We start from the raw sequence: 25,611 nt of genomic DNA on the forward strand, positions 1-25,611 counted from the left end.
CCCAGCCACACCAAGGGATGTAGTAAAGATACAAATCTATGTATCAAGAGGTATACTATGTGTTAACATGTTAATAAAACATAAATTGTAATTATCAAAAATGTACACCAGTACGACACCAAGCTAGCCTGCACCACCTCAAAAGAAGGTCACAGCTATGAAAGACAAATATCTTTTACCTATAATCCATGTATTCAGAGGGCTATAATGCCTCATTATAATGCCTATCAAACTGTCATGTGCTGCTGCAACAAATTCAAGCCGTTGTCTATAAGCTCACATTGCAAATGGGAGAAAAGCAATCACTCCCACCGGGGGACTTATCTATCACCCACCCAGAAGGGGTTAAAAACCCCAAGCCAACATTACCTCAGTGAGACCCTCGGATGACCGGGCAGTCCTTGCGTCACCCCCATTTATTAACGCGGAAGAATATTTCAAATCTGGTCAAGCACTGATGGTGGTCGGCTTTTATTATAAGGAAAAACATTGCATTAAAAAACATTACAAGAAGCGATTGATGTACTTTACAGGGACAGCAGCTGCATCTGCAACACGGTCCTTTGGTTAGGATGAACTTATACTTTGTATAGCAGAAGCGAACACAGGCAGAAGCGAGTCCCTGGGCCCATTGCAATTGAATAGCTCATCAAAATACGCAATTTCACCTGCTTTGGAGGTGGTAGTGGCCCTTTACCTCTTGGGCCCCAACAGGGCTGCACAGGTTTTGCCAATGATCTGTCTGCCCCTGTTGTAAAAGGTTATTCCCATCCGGGACAATTATGGCATAGCTACAGCATATATCTCAAGAATAGGGCACAATTGTGTGCAATGGGTATAGTTAACCATCTAGGCAAAGATCTCCCCATCCACTTGTGAGTTTCAAAAATGTGTGTGCTGCCAGTAAAATCAATGGGCTCTTTTTTATACAGATGCGGTTCCCAGAACTGTTCTATGGGTATGCCATTAATGTCCCAGATGGGACAAACCCTTTAACAGCAAGGCTTTGTGTCACCAATGAAGGAGGGATAAACTCATGCCAAACTTCCCTCTTACAAGGCATAGGAAGGGGTGATGACGGCATCCTTGTTATGTATGGAAATGTACGACCCAGCATCAGAGGAGACTCCTATACAAACCACCTATTTACTCCATGCATCTATATTATAGCAAAGTCGTCTGAGAAATACAAGTCAAATTCTACTTTCTCTCCCCCTTAGTTCCAACATAAATCAAATCAGTGTCAACATATTGCAGTAATGTAGAATAACGCAAGAGACAAAGACTTGTGCATTTCAATATTTCTCTAATTTATTCCAGTCATTATGGAGAAATGCAAACTGTAGTTTGATATCTTGATACAATAATGCTGAAGCAGTAAATTGCCAGAATATCTACTAGGGGAAGGCTTAGTGCATGCCATCGCCGATGCAATTCAATGATTTTACTGCAGCGCCCTCTAGCGACTCTTTCCCAAATCTGCAAGCAGAAGTTGTGCGCTCCTGGATGACAGAGGCCGGCTTGCATAGGGCTATGCGGTGATGTGAAGCCGTCCTGCACAGCTAGCAGCACTGCTGGAGCAGAAGGGAGAAGCTGAGGCTGCTGCAGAGCTGACCAGCAGGAAGATCCTCCAGAGAGACAACTTGGGCAGTCACATAGACAGGGACAGATGTGAGAGGCAGCATCAGCACTGTCAGAGGCCAGGAGACTGCTCCGGAGTCAGCACGTTGGGGAGCAGCTGCTCCCAGCATTTGTGTCTGTCAGGACCCTTCCATTTTGGTTTTTGCAAGCGCCAAACGCATTCAGCACCTTGGACAGCAGCACATGGGATTGACGTGCAGCAGATTGGGACCTCGGAGAGCTCAGCACCTCGGAGAGCAGCGCCGGAGATAAGGAGGAGTGCAGCAGCCTGGGAACAAGCAGCTCCGGGGACACCAGCAACTCCAAGAGCAAGTGGGAAGCCTGGAGATAAGTGACCAGCACCATTAGTGATCAGTGTAAGTGTGTGATCAGCACCTAGGGGGACAGCAGCATTAGTGATCAGTGTGTGATCAGCACCTAGGGGGACAGCAGCATTAGTGATCAGTGTGTGTGATCAGCACCTAGGGGGACAGCAGCATTAGTGATCAGTGTGTGATCAGCACCTAGGGGGACAGCAGCATTAGTGATCAGTGTGTGATCAGCACCTAGGGGGACAGCAGCATTAGACTGATCAGTGTGTGATCAGCACCTAGGAGGACAGCAGCATTAGACTGATCAGTGTGTGATCAGCACCTAGGGGGACAGCAGCATTAGTGATCAGTGTGTGATCAGCACCTAGGGGGACAGCAGCATTAGACTGATCAGTGTGTGATCAGCACCTAGGAGGACAGCAGCATTAGTGATCAGTGTGTGATCAGCACCTAGGAGGACAGCAGCATTAGTGATCAGTGTGTGATCAGCACCTAGGGGGACAGCAGCATTAGTGATCAGTGTGTGATCAGCACCTAGGGGGACAGCAGCATTAGTGATCAGTGTGTGATCAGCACCTAGGAGGACAGCAGCATTAGTGATCAGTGTGTGATCAGCACCTAGGGGGACAGCAGCATTAGTGATCAGTGTGTGATCAGCACCTAGGGGGACAGCAGCATTAGTGATCAGTGTGTGATCAGCACCTAGGAGGACAGCAGCATTAGTGATCAGTGTGTGATCAGCACCTAGGAGGACAGCAGCATTAGTGATCAGTGTGTGATCAGCACCTAGGGGGACAGCAGCATTAGTGATCAGTGTGTGATCAGCACCTAGGGGGACAGCAGCATTAGTGATCAGTGTAAGTGTGTGATCAGCACCTAGGGGGACAGCAGCATTAGTGATCAGTGTGTGATCAGCACCTAGGGGGACAGCAGCATTAGTGATCAGTGTGTGATCAGCACCTAGGAGGACAGCAGCATTAGTGATCAGTGTGTGATCAGCACCTAGGAGGACAGCAGCATTAGTGATCAGTGTGTGATCAGCACCTAGGGGGACAGCAGCATTAGTGATCAGTGTGTGATCAGCACCTAGGGGGACAGCAGCATTAGTGATCAGTGTGTGATCAGCACCTAGGGGGACAGCAGCATTAGTGATCAGTGTGTGATCAGCACCTAGGAGGACAGCAGCATTAGTGATCAGTGTAAGTGTGTGATCAGCACCTAGGGGGACAGCAGCATTAGTGATCAGTGTGTGATCAGCACCTAGGGGGACAGCAGCATTAGTGATCAGTGTGTGATCAGCACCTAGGGGGACAGCAGCATTAGTGATCAGTGTGTGATCAGCACCTAGGGGGACAGCAGCATTAGTGATCAGTGTGTGATCAGCACCTAGGGGGACAGCAGCATTAGTGATCAGTGTGTGATCAGCACCTAGGAGGACAGCAGCATTAGTGATCAGTGTGTGATCAGCACCTAGGAGGACAGCAGCATTAGTGATCAGTGTGTGATCAGCACCTAGGAGGACAGCAGCATTAGTGATCAGTGTGTGATCAGCACCTAGGGGGACAGCAGCATTAGTGATCAGTGTGTGATCAGCACCTAGGGGGACAGCAGCATTAGTGATCAGTGTGTGATCAGCACCTAGGAGGACAGCAGCATTAGTGATCAGTGTAAGTGTGTGATCAGCACCTAGGGGGACAGCAGCATTAGTGATCAGTGTGTGATCAGCACCTAGGGGGACAGCAGCATTAGTGATCAGTGTGTGATCAGCACCTAGGGGGACAGCAGCATTAGTGATCAGTGTGTGATCAGCACCTAGGAGGACAGCAGCATTAGTGATCAGTGTGTGATCAGCACCTAGGAGGACAGCAGCATTAGTGATCAGTGTGTGATCAGCACCTAGGGGGACAGCAGCATTAGTGATCAGTGTGTGATCAGCACCTAGGGGGACAGCAGCATTAGTGATCAGTGTGTGATCAGCACCTAGGGGGACAGCAGCATTAGTGATCAGTGTGTGATCAGCACCTAGGAGGACAGCAGCATTAGTGATCAGTGTAAGTGTGTGATCAGCACCTAGGGGGACAGCAGCATTAGTGATCAGTGTGTGATCAGCACCTAGGGGGACAGCAGCATTAGTGATCAGTGTGTGATCAGCACCTAGGGGGACAGCAGCATTAGTGATCAGTGTGTGATCAGCACCTAGGGGGACAGCAGCATTAGTGATCAGTGTGTGATCAGCACCTAGGGGGACAGCAGCATTAGTGATCAGTGTGTGATCAGCACCTAGGAGGACAGCAGCATTAGTGATCAGTGTGTGATCAGCACCTAGGAGGACAGCAGCATTAGTGATCAGTGTGTGATCAGCACCTAGGGGGACAGCAGCATTAGTGATCAGTGTGTGATCAGCACCTAGGGGGACAGCAGCATTAGTGATCAGTGTGTGATCAGCACCTAGGAGGACAGCAGCATTAGTGATCAGTGTGTGATCAGCACCTAGGGGGACAGCAGCATTAGTGATCAGTGTAAGTGTGTGATCAGCACCTAGGGGGACAGCAGCATTAGTGATCAGTGTGTGATCAGCACCTAGGGGGACAGCAGCATTAGTGATCAGTGTAAGTGTGTGATCAGCACCTAGGGGGACAGCAGCATTAGTGATCAGTGTGTGATCAGCACCTAGGGGGACAGCAGCATTAGTGATCAGTGTGTGATCAGCACCTAGGAGGACAGCAGCATTAGTGATCAGTGTGTGATCAGCACCTAGGGGGACAGCAGCATTAGACTGATCAGTGTGTGATCAGCACCTAGGAGGACAGCAGCATTAGTGATCAGTGTGTGATCAGCACCTAGGAGGACAGCAGCATTAGTGATCAGTGTAAGTGTGTGATCAGCACCTAGGGGGACAGCAGCATTAGTGATCAGTGTGTGATCAGCACCTAGGGGGACAGCAGCATTAGTGATCAGTGTGTGATCAGCACCTAGGGGGACAGCAGCATTAGTGATCAGTGTAAGTGTGTGATCAGCACCTAGGGGGACAGCAGCATTAGTGATCAGTGTGTGATCAGCACCTAGGGGGACAGCAGCATTAGTGATCAGTGTAAGTGTGTGATCAGCACCTAGGGGGACAGCAGCATTAGTGATCAGTGTGTGATCAGCACCTAGGGGGACAGCAGCATTAGTGATCAGTGTGTGATCAGCACCTAGGGGGACAGCAGCATTAGTGATCAGTGTGTGATCAGCACCTAGGGGGACAGCAGCATTAGACTGATCAGTGTGTGATCAGCACCTAGGGGGACAGCAGCATTAGACTGATCAGTGTGTGATCAGCACCTAGGAGGACAGCAGCATTAGTGATCAGTGTGTGATCAGCACCTAGGAGGACAGCAGCATTAGTGATCAGTGTGTGATCAGCACCTAGGGGGACAGCAGCATTAGTGATCAGTGTAAGTGTGTGATCAGCACCTAGGGGGACAGCAGCATTAGTGATCAGTGTGTGATCAGCACCTAGGGGGACAGCAGCATTAGTGATCAGTGTGTGATCAGCACCTAGGGGGACAGCAGCATTAGACTGATCAGTGTGTGATCAGCACCTAGGAGGACAGCAGCATTAGTGATCAGTGTGTGATCAGCACCTAGGAGGACAGCAGCATTAGTGATCAGTGTGTGATCAGCACCTAGGGGGACAGCAGCATTAGTGATCAGTGTGTGATCAGCACCTAGGGGGACAGCAGCATTAGTGATCAGTGTGTGATCAGCACCTAGGGGGACAGCAGCATTAGTGATCAGTGTGTGATCAGCACCTAGGAGGACAGCAGCATTAGTGATCAGTGTAAGTGTGTGATCAGCACCTAGGGGGACAGCAGCATTAGTGATCAGTGTGTGATCAGCACCTAGGGGGACAGCAGCATTAGTGATCAGTGTGTGATCAGCACCTAGGGGGACAGCAGCATTAGTGATCAGTGTGTGATCAGCACCTAGGGGGACAGCAGCATTAGTGATCAGTGTGTGATCAGCACCTAGGGGGACAGCAGCATTAGTGATCAGTGTGTGATCAGCACCTAGGAGGACAGCAGCATTAGTGATCAGTGTGTGATCAGCACCTAGGAGGACAGCAGCATTAGTGATCAGTGTGTGATCAGCACCTAGGAGGACAGCAGCATTAGTGATCAGTGTGTGATCAGCACCTAGGGGGACAGCAGCATTAGTGATCAGTGTGTGATCAGCACCTAGGGGGACAGCAGCATTAGTGATCAGTGTGTGATCAGCACCTAGGAGGACAGCAGCATTAGTGATCAGTGTAAGTGTGTGATCAGCACCTAGGGGGACAGCAGCATTAGTGATCAGTGTGTGATCAGCACCTAGGGGGACAGCAGCATTAGTGATCAGTGTGTGATCAGCACCTAGGGGGACAGCAGCATTAGACTGATCAGTGTGTGATCAGCACCTAGGAGGACAGCAGCATTAGTGATCAGTGTGTGATCAGCACCTAGGAGGACAGCAGCATTAGTGATCAGTGTGTGATCAGCACCTAGGGGGACAGCAGCATTAGTGATCAGTGTGTGATCAGCACCTAGGGGGACAGCAGCATTAGTGATCAGTGTGTGATCAGCACCTAGGGGGACAGCAGCATTAGTGATCAGTGTGTGATCAGCACCTAGGAGGACAGCAGCATTAGTGATCAGTGTAAGTGTGTGATCAGCACCTAGGGGGACAGCAGCATTAGTGATCAGTGTGTGATCAGCACCTAGGGGGACAGCAGCATTAGTGATCAGTGTGTGATCAGCACCTAGGGGGACAGCAGCATTAGTGATCAGTGTGTGATCAGCACCTAGGGGGACAGCAGCATTAGTGATCAGTGTGTGATCAGCACCTAGGGGGACAGCAGCATTAGTGATCAGTGTGTGATCAGCACCTAGGAGGACAGCAGCATTAGTGATCAGTGTGTGATCAGCACCTAGGAGGACAGCAGCATTAGTGATCAGTGTGTGATCAGCACCTAGGGGGACAGCAGCATTAGTGATCAGTGTGTGATCAGCACCTAGGGGGACAGCAGCATTAGTGATCAGTGTGTGATCAGCACCTAGGAGGACAGCAGCATTAGTGATCAGTGTGTGATCAGCACCTAGGGGGACAGCAGCATTAGTGATCAGTGTAAGTGTGTGATCAGCACCTAGGGGGACAGCAGCATTAGTGATCAGTGTGTGATCAGCACCTAGGGGGACAGCAGCATTAGTGATCAGTGTAAGTGTGTGATCAGCACCTAGGGGGACAGCAGCATTAGTGATCAGTGTGTGATCAGCACCTAGGGGGACAGCAGCATTAGTGATCAGTGTGTGATCAGCACCTAGGAGGACAGCAGCATTAGTGATCAGTGTGTGATCAGCACCTAGGGGGACAGCAGCATTAGACTGATCAGTGTGTGATCAGCACCTAGGAGGACAGCAGCATTAGTGATCAGTGTGTGATCAGCACCTAGGAGGACAGCAGCATTAGTGATCAGTGTAAGTGTGTGATCAGCACCTAGGGGGACAGCAGCATTAGTGATCAGTGTGTGATCAGCACCTAGGGGGACAGCAGCATTAGTGATCAGTGTGTGATCAGCACCTAGGGGGACAGCAGCATTAGTGATCAGTGTAAGTGTGTGATCAGCACCTAGGGGGACAGCAGCATTAGTGATCAGTGTGTGATCAGCACCTAGGGGGACAGCAGCATTAGTGATCAGTGTAAGTGTGTGATCAGCACCTAGGGGGACAGCAGCATTAGTGATCAGTGTGTGATCAGCACCTAGGGGGACAGCAGCATTAGTGATCAGTGTGTGATCAGCACCTAGGGGGACAGCAGCATTAGTGATCAGTGTGTGATCAGCACCTAGGGGGACAGCAGCATTAGTGATCAGTGTGTGATCAGCACCTAGGGGGACAGCAGCATTAGACTGATCAGTGTGTGATCAGCACCTAGGAGGACAGCAGCATTAGTGATCAGTGTGTGATCAGCACCTAGGAGGACAGCAGCATTAGTGATCAGTGTGTGATCAGCACCTAGGGGGACAGCAGCATTAGTGATCAGTGTAAGTGTGTGATCAGCACCTAGGGGGACAGCAGCATTAGTGATCAGTGTGTGATCAGCACCTAGGGGGACAGCAGCATTAGTGATCAGTGTGTGATCAGCACCTAGGGGGACAGCAGCATTAGACTGATCAGTGTGTGATCAGCACCTAGGAGGACAGCAGCATTAGTGATCAGTGTGTGATCAGCACCTAGGAGGACAGCAGCATTAGTGATCAGTGTGTGATCAGCACCTAGGGGGACAGCAGCATTAGTGATCAGTGTGTGATCAGCACCTAGGGGGACAGCAGCATTAGTGATCAGTGTGTGATCAGCACCTAGGGGGACAGCAGCATTAGTGATCAGTGTGTGATCAGCACCTAGGAGGACAGCAGCATTAGTGATCAGTGTAAGTGTGTGATCAGCACCTAGGGGGACAGCAGCATTAGTGATCAGTGTGTGATCAGCACCTAGGGGGACAGCAGCATTAGTGATCAGTGTGTGATCAGCACCTAGGGGGACAGCAGCATTAGTGATCAGTGTGTGATCAGCACCTAGGGGGACAGCAGCATTAGTGATCAGTGTGTGATCAGCACCTAGGGGGACAGCAGCATTAGTGATCAGTGTGTGATCAGCACCTAGGAGGACAGCAGCATTAGTGATCAGTGTGTGATCAGCACCTAGGAGGACAGCAGCATTAGTGATCAGTGTGTGATCAGCACCTAGGAGGACAGCAGCATTAGTGATCAGTGTGTGATCAGCACCTAGGGGGACAGCAGCATTAGTGATCAGTGTGTGATCAGCACCTAGGGGGACAGCAGCATTAGTGATCAGTGTGTGATCAGCACCTAGGAGGACAGCAGCATTAGTGATCAGTGTAAGTGTGTGATCAGCACCTAGGGGGACAGCAGCATTAGTGATCAGTGTGTGATCAGCACCTAGGGGGACAGCAGCATTAGTGATCAGTGTGTGATCAGCACCTAGGGGGACAGCAGCATTAGACTGATCAGTGTGTGATCAGCACCTAGGAGGACAGCAGCATTAGTGATCAGTGTGTGATCAGCACCTAGGAGGACAGCAGCATTAGTGATCAGTGTGTGATCAGCACCTAGGGGGACAGCAGCATTAGTGATCAGTGTGTGATCAGCACCTAGGGGGACAGCAGCATTAGTGATCAGTGTGTGATCAGCACCTAGGGGGACAGCAGCATTAGTGATCAGTGTGTGATCAGCACCTAGGAGGACAGCAGCATTAGTGATCAGTGTAAGTGTGTGATCAGCACCTAGGGGGACAGCAGCATTAGTGATCAGTGTGTGATCAGCACCTAGGGGGACAGCAGCATTAGTGATCAGTGTGTGATCAGCACCTAGGGGGACAGCAGCATTAGTGATCAGTGTGTGATCAGCACCTAGGGGGACAGCAGCATTAGTGATCAGTGTGTGATCAGCACCTAGGGGGACAGCAGCATTAGTGATCAGTGTGTGATCAGCACCTAGGAGGACAGCAGCATTAGTGATCAGTGTGTGATCAGCACCTAGGAGGACAGCAGCATTAGTGATCAGTGTGTGATCAGCACCTAGGGGGACAGCAGCATTAGTGATCAGTGTGTGATCAGCACCTAGGGGGACAGCAGCATTAGTGATCAGTGTGTGATCAGCACCTAGGAGGACAGCAGCATTAGTGATCAGTGTGTGATCAGCACCTAGGGGGACAGCAGCATTAGTGATCAGTGTAAGTGTGTGATCAGCACCTAGGGGGACAGCAGCATTAGTGATCAGTGTGTGATCAGCACCTAGGGGGACAGCAGCATTAGTGATCAGTGTAAGTGTGTGATCAGCACCTAGGGGGACAGCAGCATTAGTGATCAGTGTGTGATCAGCACCTAGGGGGACAGCAGCATTAGTGATCAGTGTGTGATCAGCACCTAGGAGGACTGCAGCATTAGTGATCAGTGTGTGATCAGCACCTAGGGGGACAGCAGCATTAGTGATCAGTGTGTGATCAGCACCTAGGGGGACAGCAGCATTAGTGATCAGTGTGTGATCAGCACCTAGGAGGACAGCAGCATTAGTGATCAGTGTGTGATCAGCACCTAGGGGGACAGCAGCATTAGTGATCAGTGTGTGATCAGCACCTAGGGGGACAGCAGCATTAGTGATCAGTGTGTGATTAGCACCTAGGAGGACAGCAGCATTAGTGATCAGTGTGTGATCAGCACCTAGGGGGACAGCAGCATTAGTGATCAGTGTGTGATCAGCACCTAGGGGGACAGCAGCATTAGCGATCAGTGTGTGATCAGCACCTAGGGGGACAGCAGCATTAGCGATCAGTGTGTGATCAGCACCTAGGGGGACAGCAGCATTAGTGATCAGTGTGTGATCAGCACCTAGGGGGACAGCAGCATTAGTGATCAGTGTGTGATCAGCACCTAGGAGGACAGCAGCATTAGTGATCAGTGTGTGATCAGCACCTAGGGGGACAGCAGCATTAGTGATCAGTGTGTGATCAGCACCTAGGGGGACAGCAGCATTAGTGATCAGTGTGTGATCAGCACCTAGGAGGACAGCAGCATTAGTGATCAGTGTGTGATCAGCACCTAGGGGGACAGCAGCATTAGCGATCAATGTGTGATCAGCACCTAGGGGGACAGCAGCATTAGCGATCAGTGTGTGATCAGCACCTAGGGGGACAGCAGCATTAGTGATCAGTGTGTGATCAGCACCTAGGAGGACAGCAGCATTAGTGATCAGTGTGTGATCAGCACCTGGGAGGACAGCAGCACTAGTGATCAGTGTGTGATCAGCACCTAGGAGGACAGCAGCATTAGTGATCAGTGTGTGATCAGCACCTAGGGGGACAGCAGCATTAGTGATCAGTGTGTGATTAGCACCTAGGAGGACAGCAGCATTAGTGATCAGTGTGTGATCAGCACCTAGGGGGACAGCAGCATTAGTGATCAGTGTGTGATCAGCACCTAGGAGGACAGCAGCATTAGTGATCAGTGTGTGATCAGCACCTGGGAGGACAGCAGCACTAGTGATCAGTGTGTGATCAGCACCTAGGAGGACAGCAGCATTAGTGATCAGTGTGTGATCAGCACCTAGGGGGACAGCAGCATTAGTGATCAGTGTGTGATTAGCACCTAGGAGGACAGCAGCATTAGTGATCAGTGTGTGATCAGCACCTAGGGGGACAGCAGCATTAGCGATCAGTGTGTGATCAGCACCTAGGGGGACAGCAGCATTAGCGATCAGTGTGTGATCAGCACCTAGGAGGACAGCAGCATTAGTGATCAGTGTAAGTGTGTGATCAGCACCTAGGGGGACAGCAGCATTAGTGATCAGTGTGTGATCAGCACCTAGGGGGACAGCAGCATTAGTGATCAGTGTGTGATCAGCACCTAGGGGGCAGCAGCATTAGTGATCAGTGTGTGATCAGCACCTAGGAGGACTGCAGCATTAGTGATCAGTGTGTGATCAGCACCTAGGGGGACAGCAGCATTAGTGATCAGTGTGTGATCAGCACCTAGGGGGACAGCAGCATTAGTGATCAGTGTGTGATCAGCACCTAGGAGGACAGCAGCATTAGTGATCAGTGTGTGATCAGCACCTAGGGGGACAGCAGCATTAGTGATCAGTGTGTGATCAGCACCTAGGGGGACAGCAGCATTAGTGATCAGTGTGTGATTAGCACCTAGGAGGACAGCAGCATTAGTGATCAGTGTGTGATCAGCACCTAGGGGGACAGCAGCATTAGTGATCAGTGTGTGATCAGCACCTAGGAGGACAGCAGCATTAGTGATCAGTGTGTGATCAGCACCTAGGAGGACAGCAGCATTAGTGATCAGTGTGTGATTAGCACCTAGGGGGACAGCAGCATTAGTGATCAGTGTGTGATTAGCACCTAGGGGGACAGCAGCATTAGTGATCAGTGTGTGATCAGCACCTAGGGGGACAGCAGCATTAGTGATCAGTGTGTGATCAGCACCTAGGGGGACAGCAGCATTAGTGATCAGTGTGTGATCAGCACCTAGGGGGACAGCAGCATTAGTGATCAGTGTGTGATCAGCACCTAGGGGGACAGCAGCATTAGTGATCAGTGTGTGATCAGCACCTAGGAGGACAGCAGCATTAGTGATCAGTGTGTGATCAGCACCTAGGGGGACAGCAGCATTAGTGATCAGTGTGTGATCAGCACCTAGGGGGACAGCAGCATTAGTGATCAGTGTGTGATTAGCACCTAGGAGGACAGCAGCATTAGTGATCAGTGTGTGATCAGCACCTAGGGGGACAGCAGCATTAGTGATCAATGTGTGATCAGCACCTAGGGGGACAGCAGCATTAGCGATCAGTGAGTGATCAGCACCTAGGGGGACAGCAGCATTAGTGATCAGTGTGTGATCAGCACCTAGGAGGACAGCAGCATTAGTGATCAGTGTGTGATCAGCACCTGGGAGGACAGCAGCACTAGTGATCAGTGTGTGATCAGCACCTAGGAGGACAGCAGCATTAGTGATCAGTGTGTGATCAGCACCTAGGGGGACAGCAGCATTAGTGATCAGTGTGTGATTAGCATCTAGGAGGACAGCAGCATTAGTGATCAGTGTGTGATCAGCACCTAGGGGGACAGCAGCATTAGTGATCAGTGTGTGATCAGCACCTAGGAGGACAGCAGCATTAGTGATCAGTGTGTGATCAGCACCTGGGAGGACAGCAGCACTAGTGATCAGTGTGTGATCAGCACCTAGGAGGACAGCAGCATTAGTGATCAGTGTGTGATCAGCACCTAGGGGGACAGCAGCATTAGTGATCAGTGTGTGATTAGCACCTAGGAGGACAGCAGCATTAGTGATCAGTGTGTGATCAGCACCTAGGGGGACAGCAGCATTAGCGATCAGTGTGTGATCAGCACCTAGGGGGACAGCAGCATTAGCGATCAGTGTGTGATCAGCACCTAGGGGGACAGCAGCATTAGTGATCAGTGTGTGATCAGCACCTAGGAGGACAGCAGCATTAGTGATCAGTGTGTGATCAGCACCTGGGAGGACAGCAGCACTAGTGATCAGTGTGTGATCAGCACCTAGGAGGACAGCAGCATTAGTGATCAGTGTGTGATCAGCACCTGGGAGGACAGCAGCATTAGTGATCAGTGTGTGATCAGCACCTAGGGGGACAGCAGCATTAGTGATCAGTGTGTGATTAGCACCTAGGGGGACAGCAGCATTAGTGATCAGTGTGTGATCAGCACCTAGGGGGACAGCAGCATTAGTGATCAGTGTGTGATCAGCACCTAGGGGGACAGCAGCATTAGCGATCAGTGTGTGATCAGCACCTAGGGGGACAGCAGCATTAGTGATCAGTGTGTGATCAGCACCTAGGAGGACAGCAGCATTAGTGATCAGTGTGTGATCAGCACCTAGGGGGACAGCAGCATTAGTGATCAGTGTGTGATCAGCACCTAGGAGGACAGCAGCATTAGTGATCAGTGTGTGATCAGCACCTAGGAGGACAGCAGCATTAGTGATCAGTGTGTGATCAGCACCTAGGGGGACAACAGCATTAGCGATCAGTGTGTGATCAGCACCTAGGGGGACAGCAGCATTAGTGATCAGTGTGTGATTAGCACCTAGGGGGAAAGCAGCATTAGCGATCAGTGTATGATCAGCACCTAGGAGGACAGCAGCATTAGTGATCAGTGTGTGATCAGCACCTAGGGGGAGAGCAGCATTAGTGATCAGTGTGTGATCAGCACCTAGGGGGACAGCAGCATTAGTGATCAGTGTGTGATCAGCACCTAGGAGGACAGCAGCATTAGTGATCAGTGTGTGATCAGCACCTAGGGGGACAGCAGCATTAGTGATCAGTGTGTGATTAGCACCAAGGAGGACAGCAGCATTAGTGATCAGTGTGTGATCAGCACCTAGGGGGACAGCAGCATTAGTGATCAGTGTGTGATCAGCACCTAGGGGGACAGCAGCATTAGTGATCAGTGTGTGATCAGCACCTAGGGGGACAGCAGCATTAGTGATCAGTGTGTGATCAGCACCTAGGGGGACAGCAGCATTAGCGATCAGTGTGTGATCAGCACCTAGGGGGACAGCAGCATTAGTGATCAGTGTGTGATCAGCACCTAGGGGGACAGCAGCATTAGTGATCAGTGTGTGATCAGCACCTAGGAGGACAGCAGCATTAGTGATCAGTGTGTGATCAGCACCTAGGGGGACAGCAGCATTAGTGATCAGTGTGTGATTAGCACCTAGGAGGACAGCAGCATTAGTGATCAGTGTGTGATCAGCACCTAGGGGGACAGCAGCATTAGTGATCAGTGTGTGATCAGCACCTAGGGGGACAGCAGCATTAGTGATCAGTGTGTGATCAGCACCTAGGGGGACAGCAGCATTAGTGATCAGTGTGTGATCAGCACCTAGGGGGACAGCAGCATTAGTGATCAGTGTGTGATCAGCACCTAGGGGGACAGCAGCATTAGTGATCAGTGTGTGATCAGCACCTAGGGGGACAGCAGCATTAGTGATAAGTGTGTGATTAGCACCTAGGAGGACAGCAGCATTAGTGATCAGTGTGTGATCAGCACCTAGGGGGACAGCAGCATTAGTGATCAGTGTGTGATCAGCACCTAGGGGGACAGCAGCATTAGTGATCAGTGTGTGATCAGCACCTAGGGGGACAGCAGCATTAGCGATCAGTGTGTGATCAGCACCTAGGGGGACAGCACCATTAGTGTTCAGTGTGTGATCAGCACCTAGGAGGACAGCAGCATTAGTGATCAGTGTGTGATCAACACCTAGGGGGACAGCAGCATTAGTGATCAGTGTAAGTGTGTGATCAGCACCTAGGGGGACAGCAGCATTAGCGATCAGTGTGTGATCAGCACCTAGGGGGACAGCACCATTAGTGATCAATGTGTGATCAGCACCTAGGAGGACAGCAGCATTAGTGATCAGTGTGTGATCAGCACCTAGGGGGACAGCAGCATTAGCGATCAGTGTTTGATCAGCACCTAGGAGGACAGCAGCATTAGTGATCAGTGTGTGATCAGCACCTAGGGGGACAGCAGCATTAGTGATCAGTGTGTGATCAACACCTAGGGGGACAGCAGCATTAGTGATCAGTGTAAGTGTGTGATCAGCACCTAGGGGGACAGCAGCATTAGTGATCAGTACCTAGGGGGACAGCAGCATTAGCGATCAGTGTGTGATCAGCACCTAGGGGGACAGCAGCATTAGTGATCAGTGTGTGATCAGCACCTAGGAGGACAGCAGCATTAGTAATCAGTGTGTGATCAGCACCTAGGAGGACAGCAGCATTAGTGATCAGTGTGTGATCAGCACCTAGGAGGACAGCAGCATTAGTGATCAGTGTGTGATCAGCACCTAGGAGGACAGCAGCATTAGCGATCAGTGTGTGATCAGCACCTAGGAGGACAGCAGCATTAGCGATCAGTGTGTGATCAGCACCTAGGAGGACAGCAGCATTAGCGATCAGTGTGTGATCAGCACCTAGGAGGACAGCAGCATTAGTGATCAGTGTGTCACTAGCACCTAGGGGGACAGCAGCATTAGTGATCAGTGTGTGATCAGCACCTAGGGGGACAGCAGCATTAGTGATCAGTGTGTGATCAGCACCTAGGAGGACAGCAGCATTAGTAATCAGTGTGTGATCAGCACCTAGGAGGACAGCAGCATTAGTGATCAGTGTGTGATCAGCATCTAGGGGGACAGCAGCATTAGTGATCAGTGTGTGATCAGCACCTGGGGGACAGCAGCATTAGTGATCAGTGTGTGATCAGCACCTAGGAGGACAGCAGCATTAGTGATCAGTGTGTGATCAGCACCTAGGGGGACAGCAGCATTAGTGATCAGTGTGTGGACAGCACCTAGGGGGACAGCAGCATTAGTGATCAGTGTGTGATCAGCACCTAGGGGGACAGCAGCATTAGTGATCAGTGTGTGACCAGCACCTAGGGGGACAGCAGCATTAGCGATCAGTGTGTGATCAGCACCTAGGAGGACAGCAGCATTAGCGATCAGTGTGTGACCAGCACCTAGGGGGATAGCAGCATTAGTGATCAGTGTGTGATCAGCACCTAGGAGATACCTAATAGTGATCAGTGTGTGATCAGGCCTAGGAGATAACTAATAGCGATCAGTGTGTGATCAGCACCTAGGAGATAACTAATAGTGATCAGTGTGTGATCAGCACCTAGGAGGACAGCAGCACTAGTGATCAGCGTGTGATCAGCACCTATGAGGCCAGCAGCATTAGTGATCAGTGTGTGATCAGCACCTAGGAGATAACTAATAGTGATCAGTGTGTGATCAGCACCTACGAGGGCAGCAGCATTAGCGATCAGTGTGTGATCAGCACCTAGAAGATAACTAATAGTGATCAGTGTGTGATCAGCACCTAGGAGGACAGCAGCATTAGTGATCAGTGTGTGATCAGCACCTATGAGGGCAGCAGCATTAGTGATCAGTGTGTGATCAGCACCTAGGAGATAACTAGTAGTGATCAGCACCTATGAGGGCAGCAGCATTAGTGATCAGTGTGTGATCAGCACCTAGGAGATAACTAATAGTGATCAGTGTGTGATCAGCACCTAGGGGGACAGCAGCATTAGCGATCAGTGTGTCATCAGCACCTAGGAGGACAGCAGCATTAGCGATCAGTGTGTCATCAGCACCTAGGAGGACTGCAGCATTAGCGATCAGTGTGTGATCAACACCTAGGAGGACAGCAGCATTAGTGATCAGTGTGTGATTAGCACCTAGGAGGACAGCAGCATTAGTGATCAGTGTGTGATCAGCACCTAGGAGGACAGCAGCATTAGTGATCAGTGTGTAATCAGCACCTAGGATGACAGCAGCATTAGTGATCAGTGTGTGATCAGCACCTAGGAGGACAGCAGCATTAGTAATCAGTGTGTGATCAGCACCTAGGAGGACAGCAGCATTAGTGATCAGTGTGTGATCAGCATCTAGGGGGACAGCAGCATTAGTGATCAGTGTGTGATCAGCACCTAGGAGGACAGCAGCATTAGTGATCATTGTGTGATCAGCACCTAGGGGGACAGCAGCATTAGACTGATCAGTGTGTGATCAGCACCTAGGAGGACAGCAGCATTAGTGATCAGTGTGTGATCAGCACCTAGGAGGACAGCAGCATTAGTAATCAGTGTGTGATCAGCACCTAGGAGGACAGCAGCATTAGTGATCAGTGTGTGATCAGCATCTAGGGGGACAGCAGCATTAGTGATCAGTGTGTGATCAGCACCTAGGGGGACAGCAGCATTAGTGATCAGTGTGTGATCAGCACCTAGGAGGACAGCAGCATTAGTGATCAGTGTGTGATCAGCACCTAGGAGGACAGCAGCATTAGTGATCAGTGTGTGATCAGCACCTAGGAGGACAGCAGCATTAGTGATCAGTGTGTGATCAGCACCTAGGAGGACAGCAGAATTAGCGATCAGTGTGTGATCAGCACCTAGGAGGACAGCAGCATTAGTGATCAGTGTGTGATCAGCACCTAGGAGGACAGCAGCATTAGTAATCAGTGTGTGATCAGCACCTAGGAGGACAGCAGCATTAGTGATCAGTGTGTGATCAGCACCTAGGAGGACAGCAGCATTAGTGATCAGTGTGTGATCAGCACCTAGAAGGACAGCAGTATTAGTAATCAGTGTGTGATCAGCACCTAGGAGGACAGCAGCATTAGTGATCAGTGTGTGATCAGCATCTAGGGGGACAGCAGCATTAGTGATCAGTGTGTGATCAGCACCTAGGGGGACAGCAGCATTAGTGATCAGTGTGTGATCAGCACCTAGGAGGACAGCAGCATTAGTGATCAGTGTGTGATCAGCACCTAGGGGGACAGCAGCATTAGTGATCAGTGTGTGGACAGCACCTAGGGAGACAGCAGCATTAGTGATCAGTGTGTGATCAGCACCTAGGGGGACAGCAGCATTAGTGATCAGTGTGTGACCAGCACCTAGGGGGACAGCAGCATTAGCGATCAGTGTGTGATCAGCACCTAGGAGGACAGCAGCATTAGCGATCAGTGTGTGACCAGCACCTAGGGGGATAGCAGCATTAGTGATCAGTGTGTGATCAGCACCTAGGAGATACCTAATAGTGATCAGTGTGTGATCAGGCCTAGGAGATAACTAATAGCGATCAGTGTGTGATCAGCACCTAGGAGATAACTAATAGTGATCAGTGTGTGATCAGCACCTAGGAGGACAGCAGCACTAGTGATCAGCGTGTGATCAGCACCTATGAGGCCAGCAGCATTAGTGATCAGTGTGTGATCAGCACCTAGGAGATAACTAATAGTGATCAGTGTGTGATCAGCACCTACGAGGGCAGCAGCATTAGCGATCAGTGTGTGATCAGCACCTAGGAGATAACTAATAGTGATCAGTGTGTGATCAGCACCTAGGAGGACAGCAGCATTAGTGATCAGTGTGTGATCAGCACCTATGAGGGCAGCAGCATTAGTGATCAGTGTGTGATCAGCACCTAGGAGATAACTAGTAGTGATCAGTGTGTGATCAGCACCTATGAGGGCAGCAGCATTAGTGATCAGTGTGTGATCAGCACCTAGGAGATAACTAATAGTGATCAGTGTGTGATCAGCACCTAGGGGGACAGCAGCATTAGCGATCAGTGTGTCATCAGCACCTAGGAGGACAGCAGCATTAGCGATCAGTGTGTCATCAGCACCTAGGAGGACTGCAGCATTAGCGATCAGTGTGTGATCAACACCTAGGAGGACAGCAGCATTAGTGATCAGTGTGTGATCAGCACCTAGGAGATAACTAATAATGATCAGTGTGTGATCAGCACCTAGGAGGACAGCAGCATTAGTGATCAGTGTGTGATCAGCACCTAGGAGGACAGCAGCATTAGTGATCAGTGTGTGATCAGCACCTGGGAGGACAGCAGCACTAGTGATCAGTGTGTGATCAGCACCTAGGAGGACAGCAGCATTAGTGATCAGTGTGTGATCAGCACCTGGGAGGACAGCAGCACTAGTGATCAGTGTGTGATCAGCACCTAGGAGGACAGCAGCATTAGTGATCAGTGTAAGTGTGGACAGCACCTAAGAGGACAGCAGCACTAGTGATTAATGTAAATGTGATGAGATTATAGGAGGACAGCAGAATTAGTGATCAGTGTGTGATCAGATCATAGGAGGACAGCAGCATTCATGATCAGTGTGTGATCAGATCCTAGTAGGACAGCAACTTTAGTGATCAGTATGCAATCAGCACCTAGGAGAAACAAAGCTTTAGTGATCAGGATAAGTGTGATCAGCCCCTCGGAGATAATCGCTAGTGATCAGTGTGTCATTGGCACCTACGACAGCAGTACTGGAGATTAGGACAGGACACATGTGATCAGGATGTAGGACAGCAGCATTACGAGATCAGGATAAGTGTGATCAGCACTTAGGAGATAACCGCTAGTGATCAGTGTAAGTTTGATCAGCACTTAGGAGGACAGCAGCATTAGTGGCCAGTGTGTGATCAGATATTAGGAGGGCAACAGCTTTAGCGATCAGGATAAGTGTGATCAGCCCCTCGGAGAAACACTAATCACTAACGGTTAAGTGTGACCAGCACATAGGACAGCAGCACTAGTGATCAGGATAAGTGTGATCAGCCCCTCGAAGATAACCGCTAAAGATCAGTGTAAGTGTGATCAGCACCTTGGACAGCAAAACTAGTCATCAATATAAGTGTGATCAGGACCTAGAACAGAATCACTAGCCATCAGTGTAGGTGTCATCAGCACCTAGGACAGCAGTACTAGTGTTCTGCATGTGTGATCAGGACCTTGGACAGAGCAGTAATAGTGATTAGGAAAAGTGTGATCGGCACATAGAGCAGCAGTAATGACATTGAGTATAAGTGTGATCAGCACCTAGGACAGAAGGCTAGTGTTTAGTATAAGTGTGATCAGCGCCTCGGAGATAATCACTAGTGATCAGTGTAATTGTGATCAATGTAAGTGTGATCAGCACCTAGGACAGCAGTAACAGTGTTTAGTATGTATGATCAGCACCTTGGACAGTATAGTGATTAGGAAAAGTGTGATCTGCACATAGGGCAGCAGTAATGGCATTGAGTATAAGCACGTAGGACAACAGTACCAGTGTTTAGTATGTATGATCAGCACCTTGGACAACAGCACTAGTGATTAGGATAAGTGTGACCAGCAACTGGGAAAGCAGCACTACTGATCAGTATGGTCAGCACCTAGGACAGAGGAATTAGTGATCAGTGTAAGTTTGAACAGCACCTAGGACAGAGGTACTAGTGATCAGTGCCAGTGTGATTAGCACCTTGGGCATTAGTGATCAGGATAAGTGTCATTAGCATCTAGGACAATAGAATCATAGAATCATAGAATGGTAGAGTTGGAAGGGACCTCCTGGGTCATTTGGTTCAACCCCCTGCTCAAAGCAGGATTCACTAAATCATCCCAGACAGATGTCTGTCCAGCCTCTGTTTGAAGACTTCCATTGAAGGAGAACTCACCACCTCTCCTGGCAGCCTGTTCCACTCATTGATCACCCTCACTGTCAAAAAGTTTTTTCTATGTCTAATCTGTGTCTCCTCCCATTCATTAGTACTGGTGATCAGTATAAAAGTGATTTATAAAAAGTGACTGATCAGTATAAAAGTGATTAGCAGTGCTAATGATCAAAAGGGTGATCAGCACCTTGGACAACAGCACCAGTGATCAGGATATGTGTGATCAGCAGCTTAGACAGCACTATTAGTGATCAGTGTAGGGTATGTTTCCACGTGGCATATTACATCAGGATTTGCTGCGGATTGAACGCTGTGTACAGCCGCAGCATTTAATCCGCAGCGTCCAAATGTTACAGCATAGTGGATGGTATTTTATGAAATCCTGTCTCCACTATGCGTCCTAATACACGGGTGACACACCCGCGAAACCAGACATGCGGCGCGTCTTTTTAGAATGCAGCATGTCTGTTTACCTTGCGGAGACGCTCCGTCTCCACAGGTAAATAACCCGGTCTATATATGCGATGCGGTGATACCGCATGTGTTCAATGAGCACATCCGGAATCACCGCACATACAGAAATGGGCAGGGCTTAGGGCAGAGTGAGCTTTCCGCTCCGTCCAAAGCGCAAGGAATGCGCTATGTGGAAACTCACCCTTAGTGTGATCAGCACCTTAGAGATAATTATTAGTGATCAGCGTAAGTGTTCAGGAGCTTGGACAAGTTAGGCTAAACACATTACACTGAAGCACTGTGTAGTACATTCATTAGTGTCAGTATACATAGGGCAGAGAGAGTAGTATTCAGTGTACGTATGGTCAGCACCTAGGACAGAGGAACGAGAGATCAGTGTAAGGACCTTGGACAGCAGCTATGGTATTGGGATAAGTGTGGATCATTATTATTTTTTTTATCTTTCAGCACTGGGATTGATGTGAATACACGGCAGGGCAACATCTGTGAAAACAGTTCTGTCAATCACATGAGTGCTACTGGTTCAGCACCTTGGCAAGCTTACCTGCAATAGATATCAGTGAGGTGTCACACCTTACCGTGCCCTGGACTGAGACACCAGCACAGTGGCTTGCAAGAGGTTCACCACACAGTAATATTTAAGAACACTGCACCACAAGTATTAGCCAGGACTCTGTGTGGCACTTGGGACCATCCCATAAAAGAGCCTTAACATTAGAGACTGAAGCAGACAGAACTCTCCAAGGAAGATTTCAACTAAGACGTCACTGCAATTTCTTCAACATTTATGGAAGTCAAAGCAGCCCCCAATGGGGTGGCAACCATAGAAGATAGGATCTTAAGGATCACCGGATATTATGGGTATTACCCAGGTTACTCCAGCCAGAAACGTAAGATTAACCAAATTCCTTAATGTGTGTGACATCCAGCTTGATCTATTGTTGCTCAATGTAATGCATGTAACAAGCAAACAGATGCTCTTCATGTCTACTGAGTGTATGGGTGATATATTAATAGTCACACTATGGCATTCTGGAAGCGTATATTCACTGCATGATACATGCTTGTTGTTGGCAGATGGTTAGTACAGGCAAAGGGTGATGTTTGGGTTTGTAAGGGGAATTGTTAGACCTCCTAATGTGCATGCAGTTGGCTGTTTATTGCATGAGGTACAAGGGATTGCACAACATTGGCAATAAGAATCCGAAATAAATAATGGAAGACGGCGAGGAATTGCATTATACCTTTAAGTGAAGGTCGGGGGATGGTTGGCAGAACCATGAATAAATGTTCCTTAAGCATATTTCATATATTAAACATCTTTCTAACAGATAACAACTTCAGGTAGGGATCACCACTAAGGAAGTGGTCAGGGTATTCCTGAACTTGTAGTTCCACAGTAGAGTAAAGATCCAGATTTCCTAAGGCTCTAATGTATTAGCAATGGTTCTTTAAGCTACATGTGATAGAATCAAGTAAGAGACTTCTATCTAATCTATCATTTATATATCTATTATCCATGTATGTATCTATGTATCTATCTATCACTCTATATTGTGACAACCCACTATGCTAACACATTCAGTGGAACTGGATATTGTATCTTTATTACATCTAGTAGAGTTTCAATTCATTTTTAACTTTAATCATTGTAAAGTGAGAAATGAAGCAATATTCTTGTTAATTTCTGGAAAACACCTTTAACGCTATTCAAGATGATGGATCTGTATGTTGAGGGTTAGAGCGACTTCCTGAATCTTGACGCTCAGTTATGTTGTGGGGACGGCTCATCCACAGCACCATTCACAGTGAGAGTCTGCTGACATCCTACTACAGTAGGTAGGATCAGAGCAAACTCTGAACCAGAGTAACCCCTTTTATGCTGAAGCAGTGGCTCTATACCTTACAAGGTACAACGTAAAACACAGTGAAAGAAAATTTAATGAGTTAATCAATAAATTATAGTTACCCCAAATAAAAATATAACTCTTCTTGAAATCTACACCATGCCCTGATACATCTTAATTATTAGTAAAAAATGTTTTCTAAAAACAAGACCACATATACTAAAGTCAAGAGTAAAAATAGAAATAATTGCTCTTTAAATTCATCAATGAAAAACATTTAAATTTTTTTTTGGCTTAATAGGGTTGTGCCAAGTTAGCAAATTATAACCTTTCCTGTGAATAGATGTTGGTAAGTTGATGGGGTTCCACTGCTAAGACCCCAGCAGATGCTTAGAATGGGACTCTGAAGTCTTCCGTTTCCTGAGTGCACATGTGCTCCTTGGCGTGGGCAGTATCAGTGGGTGAGATACTCGTCTCTTACATCCCGGCACGTTACATGAAGGTGGGGATCCTGGCTGGGTGTGTGGACTTCTTCTATGGGGGCATTAAGCCTTTACAGGCCGATTGTTAATGATACCTTTTGTTGGCCAGGACTAGACATTGAGCAGTTCAATAAAAGAAAAACAAAAAAGAAACAACAGCAATATGTAATAAATAATTGTACAACAAAGTATAAATTAATAATTGACCGATGTGTTTCTTTCAAAAGTGGATGGCAGACCATCCGGTGTACATGAGAAAAAAACTGACTGGTGATGTAAATAAGAGAACCAGAATATTGGGAATGTGTATATAAACACTGAAATAAAAACAAAAATATGTATAATAAAATAAGCCTTTATTGTAAATTTTGGCCAGATAACAACAACGGCAATAAGAAAATGTATATAAAAACATATAAAAACAGGCAAAAAAATGCACAATGAATTAATAATCAAGTATCTACACTTATAATAGTATCACCACTGTAGAACAAGAATTGTTCAGATAAAGCATATATAATAGTCCCCATATAGAACAGCAAAAGACATGATAAGTGCAATGAATATTGAGGTGATGAGAAATATATATATATATATATATATATATATATATATAAAAATTAATTGACAGCAATTAAAAATGTGGAAATCACTGGTGAAAATAAAATATATGTGTATATATAAACCAAGAATGGTGAATAATAAAAAAAAAAAACTACTGTGAAAAAATGTGTGTGTATATATATATATATATATATATATAAACACTCAAAATGGTGAAAAAGCAAAAAAGGGTTTTTGCAAAAAATAATCAAGGCTGAACTCACAAAAAAATATAAAAAGAATATAATGAAAAAGTGATAATAGCGCTGTATGGAATAAGAAAGGCTATATATAAAGATACATTAAAAAATGTAATTAAAGTGATGATGCACAATAGAACGCGCCCCGACGCGCGTTTCGGAAAAGCTCCTTCGTCAGGGGGATCCATCTTTTATATAGTTATTATATGGTGCACACTAACCACTAATCTTATAAGTGCATCATCACTTTAATAACATTTTTTAATGTATCTTTATATATAGCCTTTCTTATTCCATACAGCGCTATTATCACTTTTTCATTATATTCTTTTTATATTTTTTTGTGAGTTCAGCCTTGATTATTTTTTGCAAAAACCCTTTTTTTGCTTTTTCACCATTTTGAGTGTTTATAGATATATATACACACATTTTTTCACAGTAGTTTTTTTTTATTATTCACCAATCTTGGTTTATATATACACATATATTTTATTTTCACCAGTGATTTCCACATTTTTAATTGCTGTCAATTAATTTTTTTTAATATATATATATATATATATATATATATATATATATATATATTTCTCATCACCTCAATATTCATTGCACTTATCATGTCTTTTGCTGTTCTATATGGGAACTATTATATATGCTTTATCTGAGCAATTCTTGTTCTACAGTGGTGATACTATTATAAGTATAGATACTTGATTATTAATTCATTGTGCGTTTTTTTTGCCATTTTTTATATGTTTTTATATACATTTTCTTATTGCCGTTGTTGTTGTCTGGCCAAAATTTACAATAAAGGCTTATTTTATTATACATATTTTTGTTTTTATTTCAGTGTTTATATACACATTCCCATTATTCTGGTTCTCTTATTTACATCACCAGTTAGTTTTTTTCTATTGAGCAGTTCAATGAGGGAGACCACCAGTCAAAAATAAACTTTTTTACTCATCTTCTTTCCCCTCTAGAGAGCTAGTTTACTGATACGGCCAGTTAGCTTCTCTGCTACTGATGTTCTGGAACTCCCGCCCAGAGCATTCTCTTTCTCTCACATTCTATGTCCCATCCGGTCCATTACCTCTCTGAGTTGTAAACTCAGAACCATACTGCTAGGTGTCCTTTCTCAGGATCCATCTACGGTTGACCATGATGTCCTTCTGTTAGTTTTCCTTCCTCTTTACTCCGGATCACGCTAACCACTGTCTTGGTCTCCTCTCACTTCGGGATACCCAAGTCATGTGGCACCACTTACTGTCCACACCTTAGGTCTTCTCCTGATACACTCTGGGCCATGTCCAATGTCCTGAAAGCCCCATCCAATTTACCTTCACCTAGAGATGAGCGACTTGCCTTTTTTAGGGTCGAGTCAGGTTTCATGAAACCCGACTTTCTCAAAAGTCGAGTCGAACGAAATCGGCCGACTATCGGGAAAAGTCGAAGGTCTG

The 25,611-nt window shown here is 47.5% G+C and overlaps 1 protein-coding gene across 3 annotated transcripts in view; it reads left to right on the forward strand.

Moving 5' to 3' along the window:
- The first annotated feature begins 1,491 nt into the window (after nucleotides 1-1,491).
- Nucleotides 1,492-25,611, forward strand: part of SLC35F4 (solute carrier family 35 member F4) — a 482,865-nt gene continuing 458,745 nt past the window's right edge. For all 3 annotated transcript variants that reach the window (XM_073585785.1, XM_073585800.1, XM_073585815.1), the window contains exons 1-2: nucleotides 1,492-1,997; nucleotides 21,467-21,909. In XM_073585785.1, coding sequence (XP_073441886.1) covers nucleotides 21,807-21,909 — 103 coding nt within the window. In that variant the 5' untranslated portion in view covers nucleotides 1,492-1,997; nucleotides 21,467-21,806. The remainder of the gene's footprint in view (nucleotides 1,998-21,466; nucleotides 21,910-25,611) is intronic.

The sequence above is a fragment of the Dendrobates tinctorius genome, unplaced genomic scaffold (genome assembly GCF_039654945.1).
Source record: "Dendrobates tinctorius isolate UK_male_01 unplaced genomic scaffold, ASM3965494v1 ptg000010l, whole genome shotgun sequence".
Lineage (NCBI taxonomy): Eukaryota > Metazoa > Chordata > Amphibia > Anura > Dendrobatidae > Dendrobates > Dendrobates tinctorius.